This window comes from Orbilia oligospora (assembly GCF_000225545.1).
Source record: "Orbilia oligospora ATCC 24927 unplaced genomic scaffold scaffold00109, whole genome shotgun sequence".
In the NCBI taxonomy this organism is placed as follows: Eukaryota; Fungi; Ascomycota; class Orbiliomycetes; order Orbiliales; family Orbiliaceae; genus Orbilia; species Orbilia oligospora.
This window is the reverse complement of record NW_011645666.1, coordinates 181,486-203,549: the sequence shown is the minus strand read 5'-3', so window position 1 is coordinate 203,549 and position 22,064 is coordinate 181,486. Positions and strand designations below refer to the sequence as shown.

The 22,064-nt window shown below is 45.4% G+C and overlaps 7 protein-coding genes across 7 annotated transcripts; 2 read left to right on the top strand and 5 right to left on the bottom strand.

Moving 5' to 3' along the window:
* Positions 1-68: 68 nt before the first annotated feature.
* Positions 69-2,946, bottom strand: AOL_s00109g55 (uncharacterized protein; the record flags this gene model as incomplete). Its single annotated transcript, XM_011126536.1, has 4 exons — positions 69-500; positions 558-1,521; positions 1,574-2,065; positions 2,123-2,946. 4 exons carry the CDS (start codon positions 2,944-2,946, stop codon positions 69-71), a joined length of 2,712 nt encoding a protein of 903 aa, XP_011124838.1.
* Positions 2,947-3,656: 710 nt separating this feature from the next.
* Positions 3,657-5,446, bottom strand: AOL_s00109g54 (uncharacterized protein; the record flags this gene model as incomplete). Its single annotated transcript, XM_011126535.1, has 2 exons — positions 3,657-5,188; positions 5,311-5,446. 2 exons carry the CDS (start codon positions 5,444-5,446, stop codon positions 3,657-3,659), a joined length of 1,668 nt encoding a protein of 555 aa, XP_011124837.1.
* A 1,868-nt stretch (positions 5,447-7,314) lies between these two features.
* AOL_s00109g53 (uncharacterized protein) lies at positions 7,315-9,583 on the bottom strand (the record flags this gene model as incomplete). Its single annotated transcript, XM_011126534.1, has 4 exons — positions 7,315-7,441; positions 7,504-9,169; positions 9,249-9,294; positions 9,467-9,583. The coding sequence occupies 4 exons, from the start codon at positions 9,581-9,583 to the stop codon at positions 7,315-7,317; spliced, it is 1,956 nt and encodes a 651-aa protein (XP_011124836.1).
* An 885-nt stretch (positions 9,584-10,468) lies between these two features.
* AOL_s00109g52 (uncharacterized protein) lies at positions 10,469-11,792 on the bottom strand (the record flags this gene model as incomplete). Its single annotated transcript, XM_011126533.1, has 4 exons — positions 10,469-10,929; positions 10,990-11,338; positions 11,400-11,536; positions 11,615-11,792. 4 exons carry the CDS (start codon positions 11,790-11,792, stop codon positions 10,469-10,471), a joined length of 1,125 nt encoding a protein of 374 aa, XP_011124835.1.
* Positions 11,793-11,957: 165 nt separating this feature from the next.
* Positions 11,958-15,470, top strand: AOL_s00109g51 (uncharacterized protein; the record flags this gene model as incomplete). Its single annotated transcript, XM_011126532.1, has 9 exons — positions 11,958-12,001; positions 12,143-12,303; positions 12,370-12,590; positions 12,645-12,818; positions 12,873-12,976; positions 13,051-13,131; positions 13,186-13,627; positions 13,679-13,857; positions 13,907-15,470. 9 exons carry the CDS (start codon positions 11,958-11,960, stop codon positions 15,468-15,470), a joined length of 2,970 nt encoding a protein of 989 aa, XP_011124834.1.
* A 458-nt stretch (positions 15,471-15,928) lies between these two features.
* AOL_s00109g50 (uncharacterized protein) lies at positions 15,929-16,438 on the bottom strand (the record flags this gene model as incomplete). Its single annotated transcript, XM_011126531.1, has 1 exon — positions 15,929-16,438. The coding sequence occupies one exon, from the start codon at positions 16,436-16,438 to the stop codon at positions 15,929-15,931; it is 510 nt and encodes a 169-aa protein (XP_011124833.1).
* Positions 16,439-19,612: 3,174 nt separating this feature from the next.
* Positions 19,613-20,117, top strand: AOL_s00109g49 (uncharacterized protein; the record flags this gene model as incomplete). The annotated part of the gene is made up of 2 exons (XM_011126530.1): positions 19,613-19,760; positions 19,834-20,117. The coding sequence occupies 2 exons, from the start codon at positions 19,613-19,615 to the stop codon at positions 20,115-20,117; spliced, it is 432 nt and encodes a 143-aa protein (XP_011124832.1).
* Between the last annotated feature and the right edge of the window lie 1,947 nt (positions 20,118-22,064).

The window sequence follows — 22,064 nt, the reverse complement described above, 5'->3', positions numbered from 1 at the left end:
TCCAACAAAAAGAAAAGATATCAATATCAACAATGAGACAATATGATAGGTCTCCTCCAAATCCACGATCACATCTGCGCCAAAATATCCTGCTCTGAAACCTTTTTCATCTCAACTGCTTTGAAAACACCAGATGCTTTGGTTTCACCTTTAGCCGCCTTTTCATAGGCTTCGTCGCTTCGATCCAGGAGGACCTCCAGATCTTCATTACTCAAGATTTCGTCGCCCTCCTTTGCGACATCAAACTTCTCAAAGTCGTCGCTCATCAGGATCTTTCTCAAGTCCGCGAACTCCTGTTCCTCTGTTTTAGTATTTGTAGCAGTCATAGACTTAAATTTTCCCTTTTGAATGACTAGCTTCTCGAGGCGGCGCTTTGCATCTGCCTTCTCAAGAAGCGTTTGTTCTACTGTAGCAGCAGTAGCTAAGCGATATACAATGACTGGGCGTGTTTGCCCAATTCTGTGAGCACGATCTTGGGCTTGGAGATCTTGTTGCGGATTCTAAAGTGGAACGATTAGTACACTTAAATCATCCGCCGGATTTGAGATAAGACTTACCCAGTCGGAATCGTAAAGGATCACGGTATCCGCCGATGTTAGGTTGATACCCAAACCTCCAGCCCTTGTACTCAACAAGAATAGCTTGTGTTCAGAATCAGAATTGAAAGACTTTATTAAGCTTCTCCTATCCTCCTGCTTGACAGAGCCGTCGATACGGCAGCAGTTCCATCCTCTCAATGTTGTAGCCCATTCTTGAATGATGTCTAACTGGACCTTGAATTGACTGAAGATCAAAACCTTATGGCCCCGGTTGAAAAGTTCTGGGATTAGACGGTCAAGTAGCATCATCTTGCCGCTCTCTGTGACAATTGTCTCGTCTGGGTCTTTATCACCCCATGGCCAGTAGAACAGGTGTGGGCTGTTGCAGGCCAAACGCAATTGCATGACTGGGTTCTGCATCTTCTTGGCCTTTATCTCCCTAACAGCCGCCTGGTAGGCAACTTGCTCTGCGCTGAGCTCTGGCGAAGTTTCCTTGGATTGGGTAGGAGTAGTTTCAAGCTCTTTGAAATATTGCCTATCACTCTTTTCCTTGTAGTCGACCCGCAACTTCTTGTTGGACCTGCTGTTTTTTAACGCCTTCGATGGCACAGAGAGACTGCTTTGGTCCTCCTCTTCCATATCCCCGCGCTTGCGCTTAGGAGTTTCGGTTCCTTTTGTGCCCTTCTTAGACATCGCTTTCGCCACGGCATTGGCGCCCGAAGCTTCCAGCAGCTTACCAATAAGAAACTCTTCTGTATCTTTGTCTAATATTCGTCGATAAAGCTCTTTCTGGGTCTGGGATAATGGCGCGTACAGAACGTACTCGCGTTTCTTCGGCAGGGACAGCTCAACATCTGTTTTCATACGACGGAGTAAGAATGGTTTCAAGATTTGATGTAAACTTGAGACCAAATTAGCTGCCATGCTTTTTTTGATCTCTTCGCTACTCTTCCCTTCTTGCTGGAGGTCGGAGAAGTCGAACCTGTTCTCCAAAGTTAGAATCTAGACTACATATAAGATGCAGGGCAACTTACCAACTCTGAAAGCTCTCGACGTCATTGAAGACCTGAGGCAAGAGAAAGTGGAGTAGAGACCATAGTTCAACAAGGTTATTCTGCAACGGTGTTCCCGTTAACAATAACCTGTTCGCCGATGGGTATTTTTCAAGCTCTTTAACAAGTCTGCAATTGAAGTTCTTTAAACGATGGCCCTCATCAATGACGATATACTTCCAATCATAAGAAGCAAGATACTTGCGGTCATTCATGATGATCTCATAACTTGTGCAGACAACTGGAAAGTCCGGTCCAACATTTCTATAGTTCTTTGTCCTTAATTTTGTATCGCGGAGATTTTCTCTTTCCTGAGGGTTTCCATGGTAGAGAACTACAGGGATATCCGGTGTGAACTTTGCAAACTCATCGACCCAGTTTGCTAGCGTAGATAGTGGGGCGGCAACCAGGAATGGGCCATATACATGCATTTCACGAAGAAATGCGAATAGGGAGATGGTTTGGAGTGTTTTTCTAGAGATTTATTAGTTTGTAAGCTCCATCAGTACCTTTACAGGAAGCTTCACTTACCCTAAACCCATCTCATCCGCCAAAATGCCGTTCAAACCGTTCTCAAACAGACTTGCCATCCACTCTAGACCTTCGAGCTGATACTCCTTCATAACACAGCCGGTTACAAGCTTCGGCTGCCTTGTATGTAACTGCTCGGTAGCTGTAGCTCCAAACGTTTCTGTCTTATCCTCTTCAACAGCTGCACCCAAAGCATCTTTCACGGCAGCTGTAGCCTCAGGTTTTTCTTTCGAGAAGAATGTTAATATGCTGTTTTGTTTCTTGACTGGCGCCGGGGCAGCAGCCTTCCTTCCTCTCCCTTTCTTCGCTGCCGGTTTTGCCTCAGGCTCAGCGGCTTTCTCAGTGGCACCAGACCTTGTCGCTCGTTTGTTTTCTTTACCTGTCTCTTCCTCAACCGGCTTCTTCTGTTCAACAGGCTTTGCAGCAGCTTTCGTCGTCCTCTCAGCCTTTGCCTTCCTGCTTTCTTCCAACCGTGACGTTAAAATTGTTGAATAGATCGTACTCTTCTTCAACAAGAATTCCAACCCTTTCATATCAAACCCATCCTTTTGCAACTGTTTGGATAGCTGCTGATCTTCTTCTTCCTGCAAACGTTTAGATTCTTCTTCATATTTGGCTTCCTCTTCTTTCATATTAGATGTTACGAGATCATTTTCGATTTCGATGATTGTATCTTCTGTTTCGCCGGCATCCCGGAAGGAGGTGTAGTCTTCGGCTGGCGTGGTGGGGGATGTAGCTTGGATTGGACTTGTGGAAACATCCTTATCTTTTTGCGCACGTGGAGATGCCGAAGTGCTTGTCGTTCGTGATTTGGGAATTGGCATTGTGACAGTGGCGACCTTTTCGCTTTGGAATGAGGCTGCTCGTTACAGTGAATTGGATATACTATAAGGAGGTCCGAAGAGAGATTCGTCGCAGTTTCTTTGTGTTGGAGCAAAAGGAGCAATCAATACCCTTTGTAATCCAGGACGATTATAATTAAGTGAAAAGCGGCCGAGCTTAGGGGAACACTAGCAAAAGCTGTTGGATTTTGCAGCTGAAGGAAAAGAGAAGCGGAAAGCCACCCCTTTAAGCTTACTTAAGTATCGACGGGATATCGCGGGTTGCCACCAGGGAAAAATACGGTGACGCGCTGAATTGATCAAACTGGAAGACGCGTTAAGCTCAATATCGAACCCTTGCGAAGGCACGGAGTCATTGGGAATCTGCATCGGAACCGGCAATCGGGCCAATCAAAAGGTCCGGGGTGGGTTCCAACAGGGTCAACTCAATTGCAACCAGCAGCTATTGAATTTGATCAAACTCAGCGTGGATATTCTGGATTGCGATAAATTATATTAAGTAAGGCCATAGGTATCCATTTTGACGTGTAGAATAGTAGATGTATATATATTATCTTCATGTATCGTTGGGTCAGTAAATGGTTACCTATATGCAGAGTAATTATAATCTACAAATGTATGTATATATGTATGACGACCAGAAAATTATATTACCGGTATACCCCGCCACGAACCAAAAACTCCTCCAAAACCTATTCCATGCCGTAGTGAGATCTTTCTTGGGCACGGATTTCATCCATCCGGCTCTGAAGATTTTGCTTCGACTGCACCAATTGTACGTATTCAGGCTGATTGGTAGACCCTCCGAATGTGCCCATCGAATTTTGAACGTTTTTCACCTCGTTGCGTAGAGAGTCCCATTGTGCCTGGAGAGCATTACCAGTATTATCTGCTCCGGGACCATCATTCCAACTGGTAATCCAATTGATAGCCATGGCAAGAGAAGCCATGTTCCTGCCCTGCCAGGAATAATGTCCCTGGTCCGAATTATGTCCATTATCCCTTTCACCCTTTCTCCAACCTCCAAAGGAGTCGACGTATATAATATTGGGGAATGTCTGCGGGTTACATTTTGGCGGAAGGGTGGTGTAAAGAGACCGATTCACGTCGTCGGCCTTTTTCCTCAAGTTCTGGATAAGGTTACCAGCGCCTTGGAGACTGTAAGTCCAAGATAGCAAGAATAGCCGATCAGTCGTAAAACCATGCTTCAGCATCTTCGTAAACTGGTCCCTCATGATATGATCGTTTTTATCGGAATTGCTGTATTCATTTCTGACGTCGTATTGAGATCTATTGAAGATACCCTGGCCTGAGAAACGGCTATCAGATGCTATTCTGAAATCTTCAGAAATGATAACGACTGCAGGACCGCCCGCGATGAAATCCCTGAGAGGTGTGTCCCATATAATCGCAGTAGCGGGATCACGTCCTGGAACACCCTTTGGCATCTTCCAAAGGTTCTTCAAGCCGGTTTCCGGATTCGTAAACATGTCGAGCACCCGCTCCCACTCTTCTGGGGTAAAATCTCGATACCAGTCATGATTGGTATTATAAGCATGCGAAAGATTAATAATGACAAGTTCCCTGTTTCCTTCGTCTACCAAGAAACGGTTGACTGAGTTGATGACGTCTTGGATGTATTCACCACTCACGCCCTGCCACTTAATCGTGCTATTGTTAGTATTAGAATAATGACCGCACATCATCTCATTCGAGTTTCCGTTGTTGCCTTTCCCAATACAAGGACGGACGTCGAAATATCGAGCACCGGCAACCAATTGGCCGTGGATGTTCTGCCACTGGGTTAAACTATTGTCTGAAGTTGCTCCAATTGTGCCCGAGCCGTTCTTGATAGCCATACCACTATCGTGGCTACCCGGTATACAAAGTTTTCTGAGAGGACGATTGCCAATCAAACCGAGGGACGCTTGCATCCAATCGATTGGGCCATTGCTCGGGAAGAAGTTGCCCGGGTTCTCACCGGAGAGAATGAAGGCAACATCCCCATCATGGATCCAATTGACGTTAAGGCCGGTTTGGTCATTGGCTCCCTGGGAATAACCCTGAACACTGAAAGTTTGAAACTCAGCCCAAATGTAGAATCCACGATTCGACCAGGCGTGGAGCATGAATCTGTAATCGGTGCCCTCCATGTGGATACCGACATCACCGCCTGGATGCGAACCGGAGCCCCATTCAATGTAGATACGAGAACTCCCCCCCTCTATTTTTTTCCCATTAGTTAGTTAGTATTAAGCACTGTTAAGCTCTCTTGTATCCACTCTCGTCCTCGTTTCTACCTTTTTATTTTGCAATTTTGGTTTATTGAAGTCGGGATGAACTTACTCTTCGGGATGCGAAGGTACTTTCCATTAGGCTGCCATTGTGCGTCCCAACTCTTCATCTTGTGTTGCGTTGTACTGGTGACAACCCAGTCGTAGGGGGTGCCATTGACGACGTTCAAGAAACCGCCTTCACCCATTTTGAATACGTTAGATTGCGGGGTAGCTTAATCGATATAGATTCAAGTGCTTGAAGTGAAAATAAATAAGAATGAAAAATGAAAAATGGAGGGGCTGTTGTTTATTTTATAAAAGTGTAAACTGAACTTGAATGAAACCTGGTGTAGATGATATAAGTTCTCAATTTAATCGGAAGGGAAAGAGATACAAGAAGTTTGAAGTTAATTAAATAGAAATGAATCTTCGGATATCAATTGAAATCTCTAGACTAAAAAAAACCCTAGAAGGCTGGGTTTCGCTGATGTGCCGAATTCCGATCGATGGTAAGGGAAAGGGTTCAATTGAAACATACGTCTACGTCTTAGCAGGAATGTCTTCCTCTTATCTAGTACCTCCCCCCCATGTCCCCTCTTCGAGCTAGGCACTTGATGCATATGGTGCATATCATCGCTACGTGTCATCGCTTAGATGCGCCGCCCGGCCGCGGGGCTGAAATCAATACAGCTGAAACCTGAATGTCGAAAATCGTAGTCAATCGCAGTTAATTGGAGCTTGGACGTGTTTGTTTTGGCGATTTAGATGCTGTTGAAGCTGAGCTGCACAGCTCTGTAGCTGCAGGGTATGCAACATCGGTTATATGAACTTTCGCTTGCAGCCCACATCGTACGTAACCCCAGTCTTATAAATTATAATGAGGGATCAGTTTTCAATTCGGTGCTCACTTGGTTTCTTAGCATGCTAGCACCCACAGTACCATGCGGGTGCAGCAGGTGAGCTACCTATATTACCAGCTGCTGCTCTGGTGGTAGGATGTGAGATCATTCGAAGACGATGGCGGGGTATCGTCGCAGAATGCTTCTTTATCCAGTCAATTCTCACGGTGCTGCCATGTGGAAGTTCACGGGACTGCTACAATTAGGCAGTCTCGAACTGTCTATGCTCCGGGACTATGCAAGTTAACTATAGCACCTAGTTATAGCTGGGATTTGGCTTAGAATTCAAGATGCACCTACAATGGGGCATACGCATGGAGAAAAGGTCCCGAGACTATAACGGACGAGGTAGCACACTTCACTAAAGTTTAGTGCCATCAATCGCCATCAATTTGTATCTTTGTGTCAGCAACCCTCGCCCTCGAGATTTTCTGGCTTTTAGTTTGCGTGCAGGGCAGCCAATCCACGCCGACAACGAGGATGGTGGAGGCGGGGTTGGTTTTTGTACGACGGACACTGCGAAAGGTGCTGCAGGCCACGAGGCTAGGCCGAGTGTTCCACTAAAAAGGATTTTTTCCCGAGGGCAAATGCAAGTTTAGCTTCGACTTATTTCCGTCGGTTGGTTCCGGGCCTGCTATTGGCCTCGGTACTAACTCAGGTGCCTGTCCTTCAACTGCCGTAGTTGGACACACCGAGGGAGTTTCAGAACCGACGTCATAATACTGGATAAATTCGCAAGCCCCAATTTGAAGTTGAGGGCATGGTATCTACTTCTCGAGATATGGCTCGGAAACAGTTTAAACCCTTTCGCGAACCCGGTGAGGAACTTGTTATAATTGTATAACGTTGAATCGAAATTCACCAAGTAGGATAATATAAAACACGGTGTATTAGTTGTATCTAGAGTAAGCACCGCTATTGTAGACAGCAGACGAAGTGTAAAAAAATATATCCATCTATCTACAAGATCCTGGCCTTGGTATAAAACCCCTCCGATAAGCACAAGAATTATGGCGAATGTGCCAACAAAAAATAAATCTAGATATCAACTGTTTATCTATCCAGCACAGATAAAAGAAACAATTCGCCTTCGCAAATGCCCAAGATAACAAAGGAAAAGAATAGGAAATCCCGCCTCTCACAAACCTTTGGGAATATAGATATGTACAATTAACCTACAACTTAGCTGTTGGGGCATTTAATTCCGCCTCCATCAACGTGCGAAGGTCATCGGCAGCGTCGCGGAGGTAGAACGACATTCTTTCGGCTCCGAGCTTCTTGGAGACAACATTGAATTGGATGCTATTTAAAAACACAAGTTAGCTTGAGTTAATTTAATTTTAAGAATTTTATAATTGGCTTACCTGTTCTCATTGATCATATAAGCGATACCCCAGCCACCATCAATAACTTGAGACCATCCGTATCCGTTGAAGTACTCGCTAGATAGCTGCGATGTTGACAAGTACCAGCTGGAGCTGTAGCTATAGGTGGGGTCCTGGTAGATAGCTGGAACTTCCTCGCCTGGCTTCAACAATTGCTTCAATCCCCATAGATGCCTGTCTACACCCTTTCCTTCAGAAGCCTCAGCGATGTACTTAACGTGAGCGTTGATGGCTTTTCTGAACAATTCACGGGCAGTCTTGTCATCGACTTCAGGGTCTGTGATGGCATTGCAGAAGGCAACCGACTCGTCGGAAACACTTCGGCATGTTTCGGTCCTACCCTGTTGGAATTTTCTGGTGGCAGCGGACTCGTAGGTTGGTCTGTTCTTTCCGTACATCTTCTTGTAGGCAAGCTGGATGATCATTTGGACGTAGGCGTCTGGGGAGCACTTGAACTTCTTGATCAAGCCCTTTCCGTAGCCTTGGTATTGTTGAACACGGAGTTCGTGGAGGCCAATGAGATCGGCAAAGTGGGCCTCGGCAGCATCAATAGCCTGCTCAACTTCCTTGTTCAGGGTGAACTTGACAGCCTTGGGTTCTGGGAGGTGTGATCGGACAGAGCCTCCGAAGTCCAGCTTGTTGTTGAAGATCTGATCGTTGATATAATCGTTCAGTCGGTGGGTTGGTGTACCGTCCATCATTGAGTGCTCTCCCATGAATCCAGCAGTACCGTTGTCGTTGATGATGAACTGAAGTGGCTTGTCATACCATCTGTTCTGGCCATCACCGTGCCAGTATTGTCGAGCGCGCTCCTCAAGGGTAACTGGGGCGGTGTCATCGAGGCAGATAACGAATCCCGAAGCCTCAAGAGCCTCCAAAGCCTCCTTGTTTCCTGGACCAGCAGCAATGAGCTTTGGACGGACATCCGTCCAGATGTCTCTGTTCTCGGATGTCAATGCACCAACGGCTGGCACCTTCTGGGCGCTAGCAAGTTCGTAAACTCTCTTGAATTGTTGCTCTAGCTCAGCAGTGCTCAACTGTTGACCGTTGACCTCATGCTCGATCTTGAAGAACTGGTTCTTTCGGACGGCAATGAAGTATTTGTGCTCCTCGTGATTGTACTTCTGGGGATAGTCTGCTGGCTTGGCAGGTATTCTGGAGCAGTTCCACATGTATTGGTAGCTGTCCATGCTGATTGGGGCCTTGCGCATATATTCTGGCTCCAAGCTGCCGCTATCGGTCATCTTCTTGAATTCCAGGGCAGCAGTTACGACGGCAGCAGCTCTCTTAGCTGGGTCCCTTCTCTTCTTATCATCTCGATAAGAATAGAAGTACGAAACATATGGCACAACAGGATCTCTGTATCCAAGATAGGCATAGAAGTTCCACCAATCCAACATCCAGTTCTTTACATTGGGATCTGCCTGTTTTGCGACGAGCTGCTTTTGCAGAGCCTCGCCCTTGCCACCAGGTGCAATAAATTCCTTTACCGCCTGGGAAGTTTTGTTATACTCTTCTGGGGAAGCGATCGCGTGGACGGATTTTAGGTATTTTGCAGCGGTTTCCTCGAGTGTCGGGACGGGGAGGCGAGGAAGGGATTCTTCGAAGCGCAACATGGCACCTTTGGTGCTGTCCTCCTTGTAGCCTTGAAGAAGGTTAGCGCGCATGATTTGACAAAGGGGTAGACCGATATAGACTCGGTCAAGAGACCGAAGAATGCTTACCCTCGGGAAGGGAGCTCATTTTCCTTGAAGCTGGAGCCATCCTGCTCTGTATAGTCGATGAAGTTTTAGTAAACTATATCTCACGGAATGATACGGCATACAACCGAGCGGCTTAAATCAAAATGTAAAAAAAAGTGAAAGGAAAATTTTTACAAATGCAAAGGAAGATAAAGGAATGTAAAGTGAGAGGGAAAATAATATTTATGACGGAGACTTACAGCTAACAGAATAGGCGATGGTGTCGGCCTTGGGACCGAGGCAAGTGCAGGCGCTCTCTGGGCGAAAATCCGTGAAGCTGTCGGAGTTCTGGAGCCTCGGCTGATCACACTCCACATGTTGGCTGTGTTCCGCGGGTGTGTTTAGGCACAACAGAACAACAGAGGGGCTCTAAGTTAGCCGTTCGATCGGATACCCCACAACAAATAGTTGGGAAGGAGATTGTGATCGGAGCGTGGATGGGTCAACGGCTGTGGGCGGAGGAATGCGTCGAACGGCGTCGAGAGGTGCGGACCGGATGGCTGATCTTAAATACTAGAGGTTTCGCGGAAGTTGGGACGACAGGAATGTGGATGGGTTAAATTCGGCAAGTTGGAAGTTGTAAGAAAAGGCCCGAAACCAAAGTTAATTCTGCTAGCCGGGAACAAGCTTGTGATCGGAGCAACGGAGTGGAAAAATGGAATCCAAAGCGGTGTGGGGGCCCGGACAGTGCATTTGGGCTGCGGGGTGGACGGAGGACTTGCATATATCCAGCAGCTGACCGGGACCGTTTGCTCGAATCCAGGGTCGGCCAACCGCTTGGCGATGGCATCGAGAAGGTCATCAGTTGCAGCTTGCATAGAACAGAAGGCGGCAACTAACGTAATAGCTTTCAGATGTCGACCTGTCTTTTCGTAGGAATTGTGATCCGATTTCCATGCCACATCATTCGAGTTCTTTTAGTTTTGTTTTTTGCCTTCAAAAAATATAGATGGATAGTAAAATAAGTGGGAGGTATAATAGGAGTAGGTAGATGATATTGGATAATAGGATAAATAAAATAGACAACGCCGTACAGACCATGATCATGAAGTAATATGCGGGGTATCCTGAAAAAGAAAAGAAAGAAAAAAAAGCTTCAAAGGCTGGGCATGACGCTGAAGATGTAGAGGGAGAATGTAAGTACTCAAATAGGCCATCAGTAATATAAGACCGTGTAAATTTAGAGCAACGTGTGGACCGTGTTATTTTTTCCGCGAGCTTCTTCGCACGGTTTCCTTTTGGATCTTTGCTTTCTTCCCCTTTGGAGGCGCACGGGTAGAAGCGACTGATCTTGATCGCTTCGTGGAAGCTGGGGACGGCGGCTCCGATTCTTCCCCACTTTCTGCTTCCTCTTCCTCCTCCCCTTCACTACCCTCCTCACTATCCTCTTCCCCTTCCTCCTCACTGCCCTCTCCTTCCTCATCTGTCTCCGCCTCCTCTTCCTCGGGTTCAGGTTCGGGTTTCTCTTCCTTTTTCTTAGTAGTGGGACGCCCGCGTTTAGCTTGCTGTGGCTTTGGTTTGACTGCTACTCTTCCTTTGGTCTTCTTTTTGGCGTCTTCCTTTTTGTCATCCGGAGCCGGTGTAGACTTCGCCGTCCCGGTACCCGCTGACTTCGCTCTGGTAGCCCTCCCTTTGCGTTTTGTCTGAGTAGGAGCTGCAGGTTCTGAGATTGTGTCAGTAAAATTGCTTATCAATTGGCTACAACTGCTAGGAATTGAATTACCCTCTTCAGTCTCATCTGCCTCGCTATTTTCCTCCTGCTCCTCCTCCTCCTCCTTCTCTTCTTCGACTTCCCTCCGCTTCCCACGCCTTGTATCTGCTTTAGTTTCTTTGTTCTGTTTCGGGGCGGGTTTCCGAGGCCCAGCCTTCGTCGTCGGCTTCTCTTCCTCTTCCTCCTCCTCCTCTTCCTCCTCTTCTTCCTCCTCGTCCTCCTCGTCTTCTTCTTCTTCGGGTTCGGGTTCGGGTGAAGGCTCCGTCGCGAAGCGGCGACTCATTTTCAGTTCATAGTAATCAACGTCCGGGAGATCGAAGTCGGTCGTAGGTGGGGATTCATATCCATCATCTGTCTCCTCCTATCTAGAGCTTTAGCTCACGTCTTGAATGTCTTGTCCATCAGGGCTTTCGTTGGCCTACCTGATCATCCACTGCATCTAGATAGTACAAGCTCTCTAGCTTCTTCCATATCCCAGGTATATTCGTATGAGTATCGGCAACACCGTGGTTCTTCATTAAGTTCGCGATGGATAGCATCCGAAAGTGTTTGTGCATCCCTACTCAAATGGCAATTGACTTGTAAGCACCTGGCTATTGTATCGCAGCAGCACTAGTAGTCCTGTACGCTGTCGTACCTGCAGGTTTCCATTTTATTATTGCCTTGAAGAGCGTAATTTCTTGTTCGTCTGTCCAATTGTCCGGAGGCGGCGGCAATGACCGTAGGAAGTCATCCGAGGGTTGAGGTTCAGAGGTCGGTCGGATGGTTTTCTTGAGCGTCTCTGCGGCGGGGCCTGTCTTCTTCTTCGGCCCCATCGTGAAGTCCAAAAGCCGTGCCCGCTGTTTCTTAGTAATGATCTAGTATTTGATAAAGTTCTCGTCTGTGATGGGCGATACAATTTAGCTGAAGGTAATGGTGTCGTGAGTAGAGGTTGTGGTTATGGAGTGGAGAGAGAGGTTGAAGCCGGCAATAGCAAACAGATGCGCATCGTCGTCATTTGGGTCAACGCGTTCCAATGCGCCAGGTCAGCGCCACAAATTTCCAACCAGACCATGTGGCACCAGCCTTAACGAAGGCCTCGAGACGCCTCACCAAAACAAACAACCTTACCCTCGAACTGCGGCGGCACAGTAACAGCACCTTGAATACATATCCTACGTCGCAGGTTCACCGCCAGGTCATGTTTGTCGGCCCTATACGCGTTCGCTGCTGCAATGGGAACGTTCGATCCTTTCGCGCTGCCGGATGATATCTGGGCGTTACCAAAGAGTGATTTGGTGACCCAGGTTCCTGAGGAGTCCTTGTTCAAAAGAGATTTAGAAAAGCGTGAGATATATTTTCAAGAAAATCATATCTTCATAAATCATTTGTAGATACTGACTGTCGGGATAGTTCTTCAGTTGGATCCACCATTTGAAACTGCCTTAAACCCGAAAACCGAAACGCTCTTTCCTTCCTCGCCATGGGGTAAACTATTCCCGCCATTGAGCTTCCCCCAACCAGATACACCTCCCCAAGACCCTGAAGCTATAGATGCTGCCGAGACTGATAGTGGTCTTGGTGCTGGCGATGACCCATGGCTTGATATATCATCGACGAGCTCCAACGAAAAGGTTGTTGCAAGCTCGGCACAAATCACGTGAACCAATGTTAACATTCATTATCAGGGTCAATTGATATCGTGGGAGACCTTTCTGTCCCAAAGACCACATAATCGAGCGAACCCATTTGTTACAGAGGCTAGATATCATGTAATAGACGCTATGATTCAGCGTCACGATGATGACGGGACGTCTCAGGAACCCCCAAAGAATATCATTCAAACTGATGTTCTAGTATATGTAAGAGAGGGTACCCTAAATTCTACATCCATAAAATGATGCTGATAATGTTAGTGCCTCCTTCATCTTGTTAAGGGATGGGATTCAATGCTTTTTAAATTCAACGAAGCAAATATGGAATTCGAGGCGACCAGGGAAGGCCTACGGTTGTCCGGAACGTCGGTTGGCCTGACGAAAGAGTAATAGCCTTGACTTCAACCTTCAAAGGTATTAGCTGATAGATATTATACAGTCTGATTTCACACTATTTAAAATGTGGCAATCGTCTGAGAGCTCTTCAGGCATTTGCCAAAACCGTCTACGCAGACATAGGGTTAGTACGAACTGCCTACAAGTATTCTTTGGCTCCTCTAACTCATTCATTTAGCTCCTGTTGTAAAACTAGAGTCGGGTTGGCACATTGTATTCAGATTATTACTGTTGCAGTCCAGCACCGATTGACAGTTCTTTTCACAAGCATCCAAAGCATTCTCCAACTTGATGATATTATCAAGGTCCCAACGATGATCTTGGAAGCGTTGCTCAAGATTGTAGAAAGGGTAAAGGATACGAGATTAGATTTTCAACTTTTGTCTGCTATTTTTGAGCAGATACAACGATCAGAATATAAGAGCGACTGGTTGCGGTATCTGCTCTTGTTAATGCTTCAGCGAATAACACGCCCTTGGCTTACGATGGTATCAAAGGCTATTGGTATCACTGTTGAGAAAACGCCGTTTGTGGACGATATTTTCGAAGATGAGGGATTCTTCATCGAGCTCGGCGACCCCGTCCTTCAAGAAGGAGAAGAGGAACCGCATACTGACTTGGTGAGTGGTGCACCCGTTGTCCTCAATTTTCTCCTCTGACCAGAAAGTTAGATATTCGCGCCTTCCAATATTCCGTCATTCCTCATGCTCGAAGAGGCAGAGCGAGTTCACGAGACATCAAGGGGGCTGAGATTGCTACGACGTTTCCACCCTGACCATCCACTTCTAAGTGGCCATGGGGTGGAAAGAGTTAAAATGCGGTGGAGTTTTTCATGGGATGAATTACAAGCGTAAGGAGCCCGGGATTGATGGAATGACACAGAATTAATAATTTTGTAGAATCGACCTTGAAGCCGCTGCCCACGAGAAACGCCTCCAGCTTGCTATGCAAGCGTTCAACCTCACTAAAAGGTCTCGCTTCTCGAGACTCACCGACCATCCGCAGCTAGGAGGTAATGATGGGTTTTCGTTTGATTTTATCGGAAAATCTGAGGAAGAAATCAAAGCCAGTCTTGCGGCATCCCTTGAGAACATGAACTTTGAGCCACAGCGACAGTTCGGGTTTGAAGGGGCAGCCGATGACAAGTTGGGGAATGAAGCACTTACCGTTGAACCAATAACATCAAATCAACCAACGACAGCCAGATACCCGCCTCCATTATCAGTAACATTTTCATTATCGATCAACCCGATCCTCCAGGCCCAGGCGCGGCTCACCAACATGGCATGTATGAGATTGCTTTTCAAAGAACAGCGAGTACAAAGCCAGTACGAGCTCCTCCATAGCTTCTTACTTTTCGGTGACGGTGTTTACGTCTCACGGTTATCAGCTTCGCTATTTAGCGACGAACTCGCGAGTGGGACTACAAATTCCGGAATTAGGTCAGGAATTGCAATCGGCGGATGGGGTTTACAACTCGGTGTACGAAACGACTGGCCACCAGCATCGTCCGAGTTAAGATTAGCGTTAATGGGGATCATGGCTGAATGCTACGCATCTGGTATTGGAAGAGGGACGGGGCATAAAGAAAACGACGATCTTCCAGGTGGGCTTAGCTTCTCCGTTCGTGAGATGACTAAAGAGGAGGAAGATAAGTGCAAGAACCCGGATTCACTTGAAGCATTGGATTTTCTCCAGGTTAGCTACCGACCGAAAAGTCCATATGATACTGTCATTGATTCGGTCAGCTTGGTGAAATATGATCGGCTTTTCAAACACTTATTACGAACCATACGCATGGTTTATGTCGTGAACAGGCTGTTCGGATATACAAATCTTGAGCGGGGGAAAGAACGGCCAACGACGAATCCTATCATCCTACGATTCCGAATCGAGGCCCACTTCTTTGTCTCAACTCTCGCGAAGTATATGTTTGAGACAGGGGTGGAAACCGTTTGGAAGGAGTTCGCAAAGAAGCTCGACGAAATCGAACGTAGACTCGAAAAGTATGATATTTCAGATCGATACGGCGAGATGGAGAGTTTGGGACAATTAGCAGCATACCACAATAGTTGCCTAGACCAGATGCTCTTTGCAACAATGCTACGTTTAAGGCAGCAACCGGTGTTAAACCTAATTGAAGAGATATTCGGTATGATTCTAAAGTTTGCAAAGATGGTTCGGTTGGAGCATATTGGCGTTGTGGATCCGTTAACGCCAACGGACGACTCGGCGTTTGGGAAGCTGTATGGGAAGTTTAGGAAGCGCGTTGGGATCTTTATTAATGTGGCCCGGGCATTGAGTGAGAGAAGGGGCTATGGCGGGTTGGCAAAGAGGGAGTCGGATCGAAGCAAGGATACTTTTAGAGGACCAGGGGATGCAGCGGAGGGTGGGGCGTTGGGACAACTTTTGGTCAGGTTGGAGATGTCCACATATTATGTCGACGCAGCTAAGAAACTATAAGCAATTTTTAGCGATGGTACCCGATAACAAGGTCTTGGGTAGATTAAATTATTATTAATGTATATACTGGCTAAAAGGTGGTTTTTTGGAGACCCGGGCCCGGGCCCGCAAGCTTATGCCCAGTAAAATTGGCGGTATCATATCGCTGCCGTAACAAAACTTCAACTCATGTCGCGTTACAAGTTAACCGCCAATATTGCATTGATCTTGAAAGCACAACGGCAAAATGGAGAACTAATGCTTCATTAAAAAAATTTTTTGAAAGGGTGATAAAAAAATTAAAAAAATCCAGTTGCGCCGGTGGATCGAAGAAATTTGAACAATCCACAGAACTCCCAGCCATGATATCGTGATACGCTCAGCAATAGGTAGAATTAATTAAAAAGATATATATATATGTATATAAAAGCTTATCCGAAAACTCCATCCGATTGCCCTCAAATGAAAATCAAGGCCTCCTAATAAAGCCAACCAACGGGAAATATCATAAACAGTGCCCCACCAACAGTACCAATTATCAATAGCACGACGAGAAATCCTGGCGGTGATATAGTACTCAAGCCCGGTGCATCAAACCCAGGGAAACGAGACCGAAGCCTTTCGCGAAGAAGCGTTTTCTCCTCGGGACTAAAAGTCACAGTCTGAACTTCGATGTTTTCTGAAACTGCTCTTGGAGCAATTGCGAGTGATCTTGATGCCAACCGCTTATCTGGCGACCTAGTGCCATGGTCGCTGGAACCCTCATGATTCAAATTTGGTAGAGGGGCTCTTGTATCAATTATAGGAGCTGAAAACCGCTTTCGAAGAATACCATTGAGAGAGTCGAGAAAAGAGTTTTGTTCGTCATGGCGATTCTGTTTGAATACCGCGATCTGGTTGAGGTCTTGGTTTGGGATGGGGCCAGCCAGGGCTTGGAGACCAAAGATTCCAGCGGAGAGGAATATCGATAATGTTTTGAGAGAAACCATTTGAGAATGGTTTTTTGAACGAGTGTCGCAGATCGATGTATTATAAGATCTTAGGTTGATAGTTGGAAGATTGAACGAAACGAAGGTAGAGAGGATTGTTGGAAACTTGGGCTGATCAACAGCCGGTGTTACGCTGCTCAGCAGACGTAAATGAGTGGAAGTACTTTGAAGTACTGAAATTAAGTTAAAGATTCCAGGCCTTAGAAATCGTAAACCAAGTAAATACAAGAATTTGGGGGTCAAGTAGTAGTTATATAGATATTCAGGCGCCACATGGTGTGTCAACATGTGCCCAGCCGTCGGAGAATAAGGCTGCATCGGTAACAGAAACTTTATTTCAGATAACTCGAGTCTAAAGTGGCATGATATCTGAAATCACTTTAAAGGTGAGGGGACTAATGATGTTCCGATTCAAGAGGTCTTGAGATGGGTATGGAACACTTTCATTTCTTTTTTTGTTCCGTAGAGTATTCCCATCCCCATGGTTCATAAACACCCAGTATGTCAGACCTAACTGCGCACCTCATACGGGGTCCGCCGACCTAGAAATTTCTGGAAATGAAGAAAGCTTAGCCGATTCAATTCAGGTCAAGTGCTGGCTAAAACGGCTTCAAAACATTTCCGCTTGGATGAATCTATTCCTTGGACCAGGCGTGGGATGTAAAATCGGGAACGTGGCTTTGAATGTGTTGATATGGGGGTTAAAGCTGTCGCACCATGTTTCGAAAAGATGCGACAGGGGTTTCTTGACAGAGCTTAGCAGAGTCAAGATGTATCATCGAGCCCAAGAGGTGATATTCTGTACTCCGTACATGGTCTAAAAATGGGATACTGAAGGAAAATCTTCACCATACTTCCCCCTTTATTGGCTGGTTGCAGGCCTGGCCCGCAGCTCAACCTAGCTAAGATGGTATTCTGCCTTGCAATGACATATGACATCTTGGATGACCATCGGTGGTCAAGATATTAACGTGTTGTGTTGGATCGACAATGGTGATCGTTGCCGTTTTTGGTCATGAGCGAAAATTTTTATTGCGATGGCTTCCAGGCGCCAGGCATCAATTACCTACGGATAGAGTGAAAACATAGTCGTTTACAACTAAACGAATGGTGATGTGGAAACAATGATTTAGGCGTCAGCACAATCCCTAGGATCGGGAGAAGCGATGTATATAAAATTTACAAGATTTGGCTTAGGTTTCGTACAGCTGTTAAGCAGTAAATGTACATATCCAAAAAATATCTCCAACACACCTTTCTGCGTTAAAACTGGATGTACTAAAATCATGACAGTTCGGTCAATTTCGGCCCGTTTAGAGTGATTCTACGGTTATTTTGTAGGCAAATGGCGAGGCTGCTAGAAACCCCAGGAAACGTGTAATTTGGCAAAATATTGGCTGAGCTATCAATCAGTATTTAAAGCACAACATAGGATCATGGATTGATGGTTATTGGTCAAAAAACAAAAAAAATTAACCTTTGCGGATGCATCTACTGCTTCTCAAATGAAGAGAAGCCCGATGCGGGGGTCGAACCCGCAGCCTTCAGATTAAGAGTCTGACGCTCTACCGATTGAGCTAACCGGGCAGATTGTAGCTTGTTGGAGACATCCCGCTTAAAATTTCGTATATACACCTTTACAATTCGGTTACGAGACTGAGAGACTGCCTAACAGTGGCAGTCTATGGAATAGCAGCTTACGTGAGACGATTCGTCAGTCGTCTCGGGGCTTCAAACGTTTTTGGGGTCTTACACACGAGGTTTCGCTTGGAGAGCAAGTTTTACCGAAATCTCTGGTTTCTAGGTCTTGCAATTACCCAGAACGAGCTTTTCCAGAATCGAAAACCTCATAGGCTGGATCTGTAAATTTTAACTAAATGCACAGAATATTCTTTAACAGAGTCTGGGGATTCGTGCTACGTTTTTGAATAAAAGAGAAGGTGCAGAGAGATCCAGGTATATACATAGTCAGATCCTAGATTCAACCCAACAAAAGTTTTCCTAATCAACATCACTTAATAAAGGAACAGCCGAATATCGAGTCCAGTGGTATACTGGTATCGTGAGAGTTCCCTGCTGAGAAAAATGATATCCTTTGTAGATTTGAATCAACACCCGAGAGAATTATCATTCGTTCCAGAATGAGAGTTGAAGCCTAAGTTAGGATATTCGCTGTTTAACGTTTGAGTTGCAGAGTACTTCGTACAGATTATGGGGCACAGGATCGAAAATCTTAACCGAATGTGCAGGAATGTGCAGGGTTATGTCTCGGCAACTCTGGTCAAGGCCTTGATATTTCCGAGCTCCACTTTGCATTGCATAGGTGTGGGGCTTTGATATCATAACGACTAATATTTCCCGATCGTCCCTTTTAGTCTAGATTAATACCGGTCTACTTAGTGAAGGTTGAATAATGCTGTGAAGTTCAGTACCCATCATGGGTTAGCTATCGTTGATGCTTAGAATAGCACAACGTTGCATCCAACTTTCAGTTTGTCATCAGGATGTATCGATGTATACGTATATACATGTAGTGGCGAGTCAAAGGATGCCCATATCAGTACTACACTCCGCCAAAGTGCTCATATGACTATTCTACCACATGTAGGCTTATATTCCCTCTACGAGATCTAGTTTTCGAAAAATCTTCCACAGGCTCAGTTGCGCATGGCACCATTCTTGGCTATTCTTAGCATTCAGCCACTACCGACGGCATGCTACCCTACAGGGTAGTATCGGATCGTCCCTAGAGCCTCATGGCCTCAGCCGATCACAAATTCCACCATCCCTGGGCAGTGTGTTCGGTTCACTCGGGATAGTATCTCCCCGCATCTCCCAATCATGACTTCATATGATAATAGGGTTCATAACGTTTAGCTATGTTTTGCTTTTTATGACGTTCAGCCGTAATGTACATGGTATCTGGTGGGAGAAACCGTCGGCGGACCCTGTATTCGTCATCCGTAATAATTGTTCACTCGAGATCTCTTCACGCCTCCTGTGTATATAAAGTGGAATTAATACCCGGCGTTCTATTGAAATTTTATCATCATCATCATCATCATCATTTCGATCGGCTGCATCTACAAAATACTAGGAATAAATATCATCCATCTATTCTTGCTGAAGAGACCCCGCAATTACTTTGCATTCTATAATATTTAATTAAGCATAATGCATTTCTCAAGCCTTCTCGTCTCTGCTGCCGCCACTTTTGGCCTCTCTTCAGCCATTATCACTGGTATCTCGGCTCCAGCCACTATCAAACCTGGTGATGGTTTCAACTTCTATATCAACACGGCAAACTATATCCAATCAGTTGGTACGTGATCCAAAACTCTACTTGAACGCTAAATAATCTTATTTTAACTATTAACACTATTTTAAAATTATAGATGATATCGCTATTGCAGTTGGTATCGCTGGTGGAAAGGGTTTCCCAGGAGCCCTAGGACAAGTCACAGACTCGTGGTACCTCGGACCCGAAAAATCCAATATCGTCACCCGAATCCCCCACTGGACTTCCATCCCAAGCACTACTCCAAAAGGAAAGGCCACTTACACCGCTGCCATTTTCTCCCTCTTTGGTGCTGCGGATGCACAGACTTTGGTGACTTATAATGTCACAGTCACCATTGGCGATTCGACCTCGACTAGCTACGTTACCAGCAAGCCATAAAGAGAGGATGGAATCCAGGGACAACTCAGCGACGATTAACGTCACGATTCATGATTAATACGCACATACATAGCCAGAGAGCATAGCATTGGGAGGAGTTTATTTGATTCTCTATTTGTTACATACACTCCTTATAATAACTACTAGCGATATCATTCGAATGCAAATCGATATATTCGCAACATAAACGCGCGCGCTTCTTTTCACCTCGCATACTCAAAATATAATCAAATAAATCTTCTAAGTATTGAATCTCTTGATGGAGCTTGAAAAATTCAATCTAGTGAGTAGGAATTTTCGAGCTCATCCTCGCCGAGGAGTTCGTACCCCCTTGATTGCCAAGGCTCCGTGTAACCATCGATCGTAACCACACTAGTCTAGGGACGCTCACCTTGGGTAACCACATGATACCTATGATCACAACCCTAGATCTAGATTGGCCAATGCATGTTGGTTCTCAAAAAATCTACCCAACAATACATCCACGTATCCAACAAATTGAAAACCATGCATACTTCAGGCAGAAATATCTATGTTTCCGGGATCCCGTTGCCTATTAATCCCCTTGACCTCAAAGGCCAATCCTCCCCAAGTTAGTGCAAGTACTCGAGTTTAGGGTGATCGTAGTAATCGTTGTCATAAAACTTTCCAGCTTTTGTACGTGGGAACGCAAAGGCGAACCAATGCAGCTGTACTAATCTACTCAAGCCGGCATTATATTTGTAGGTAATACCATAGAACGATTGAGGTTGATTGAAAAGGTGTTGCAGCCTATGAACTAAAGATCGCAACTACATTGCAATCCGGAATGGCGAACATAAGTAGTTTGTATGTGGTTTATAACCTTCTCCATTAGACTTTATTTCTAATATCTGGCCCTCGCAGACGCAATTAATACTTCTCTCGTTGATTTCGTTTTCCACTGACTACCTATTTTGTCTCTAATATTAATATGGTTCTATATATATATATCCGGAATTGTTTTCCGAATCAATCTAGCCCATGCGAATATGATCTGGATCACATTCATAACAAATTTCGGAGGCTTTACACCTCATCGAAATTACAACTTTGGGCCCTGAGTAGTATTAAGTGATATCTAAATCATTCACTATAGAATACTTGTTCTCGAGCTCGAACTCTGTAATTATAAAGTATTCAAGCACTAGAGCGGCGAAATTTTATTAAAAGTTCGGGTTTAGTATCTAATTAGCTGTCTCAATGCTGTTTGAATTTAAATATTTGTACAACAAATCGCTTTCTGCGTGCTGAAGTTGTTCGTTTTAAAGTAAAATCTAATCTCAATTGACGTTATGCATCTATACTCGAGAAAGTGTCACATGACTACATATTTCACTAAATATAGCTACATCTTGATCGATATTCCTATGATAAAAGTTGAAACCTGGAGTATCGATATCAGAGGATTCTTCGGCTCCGCGAATGAAAACTCGGGTAGCTCAGAATGGAAGTCTTTGCCGTTTGCATTAACCATCAAACTAATCGAAAGACATATAAAAATACTTGCAACGTATTAATGTATGATAGCCAAGATTATCGTTGATCTAGATTGCGTGGGTGCAAAATTAAATGACTTCCTCCGCGGCCGTTCGTCTCAGAATTGGTGGCAGTGATATTGAGACATCTGTGGCGTCAATGGTGAAGAACCACAGCCTTATGCAGGATGGCGACGCTGGTGTGACAATGAGTAAACTAGTTAGCCAATCAGCGAATAGACCTTTGCGAACCAGGTGCAAACTTGGCATGGTGCTTAGGTTCTCGAAGCGAATACGCTTGGCTTCGAGTCTAGAGTGGCTAGTGACTTCCATGTTTTATCGGGGATAAAAAAACTTTTTGCGTGCTGCGGTTTGACACCAATGCATGTTCGATCGAAAAGGCATTAGTCTAGAAACATTTCGCTTGAACATTCTCACACGATTGTGTATA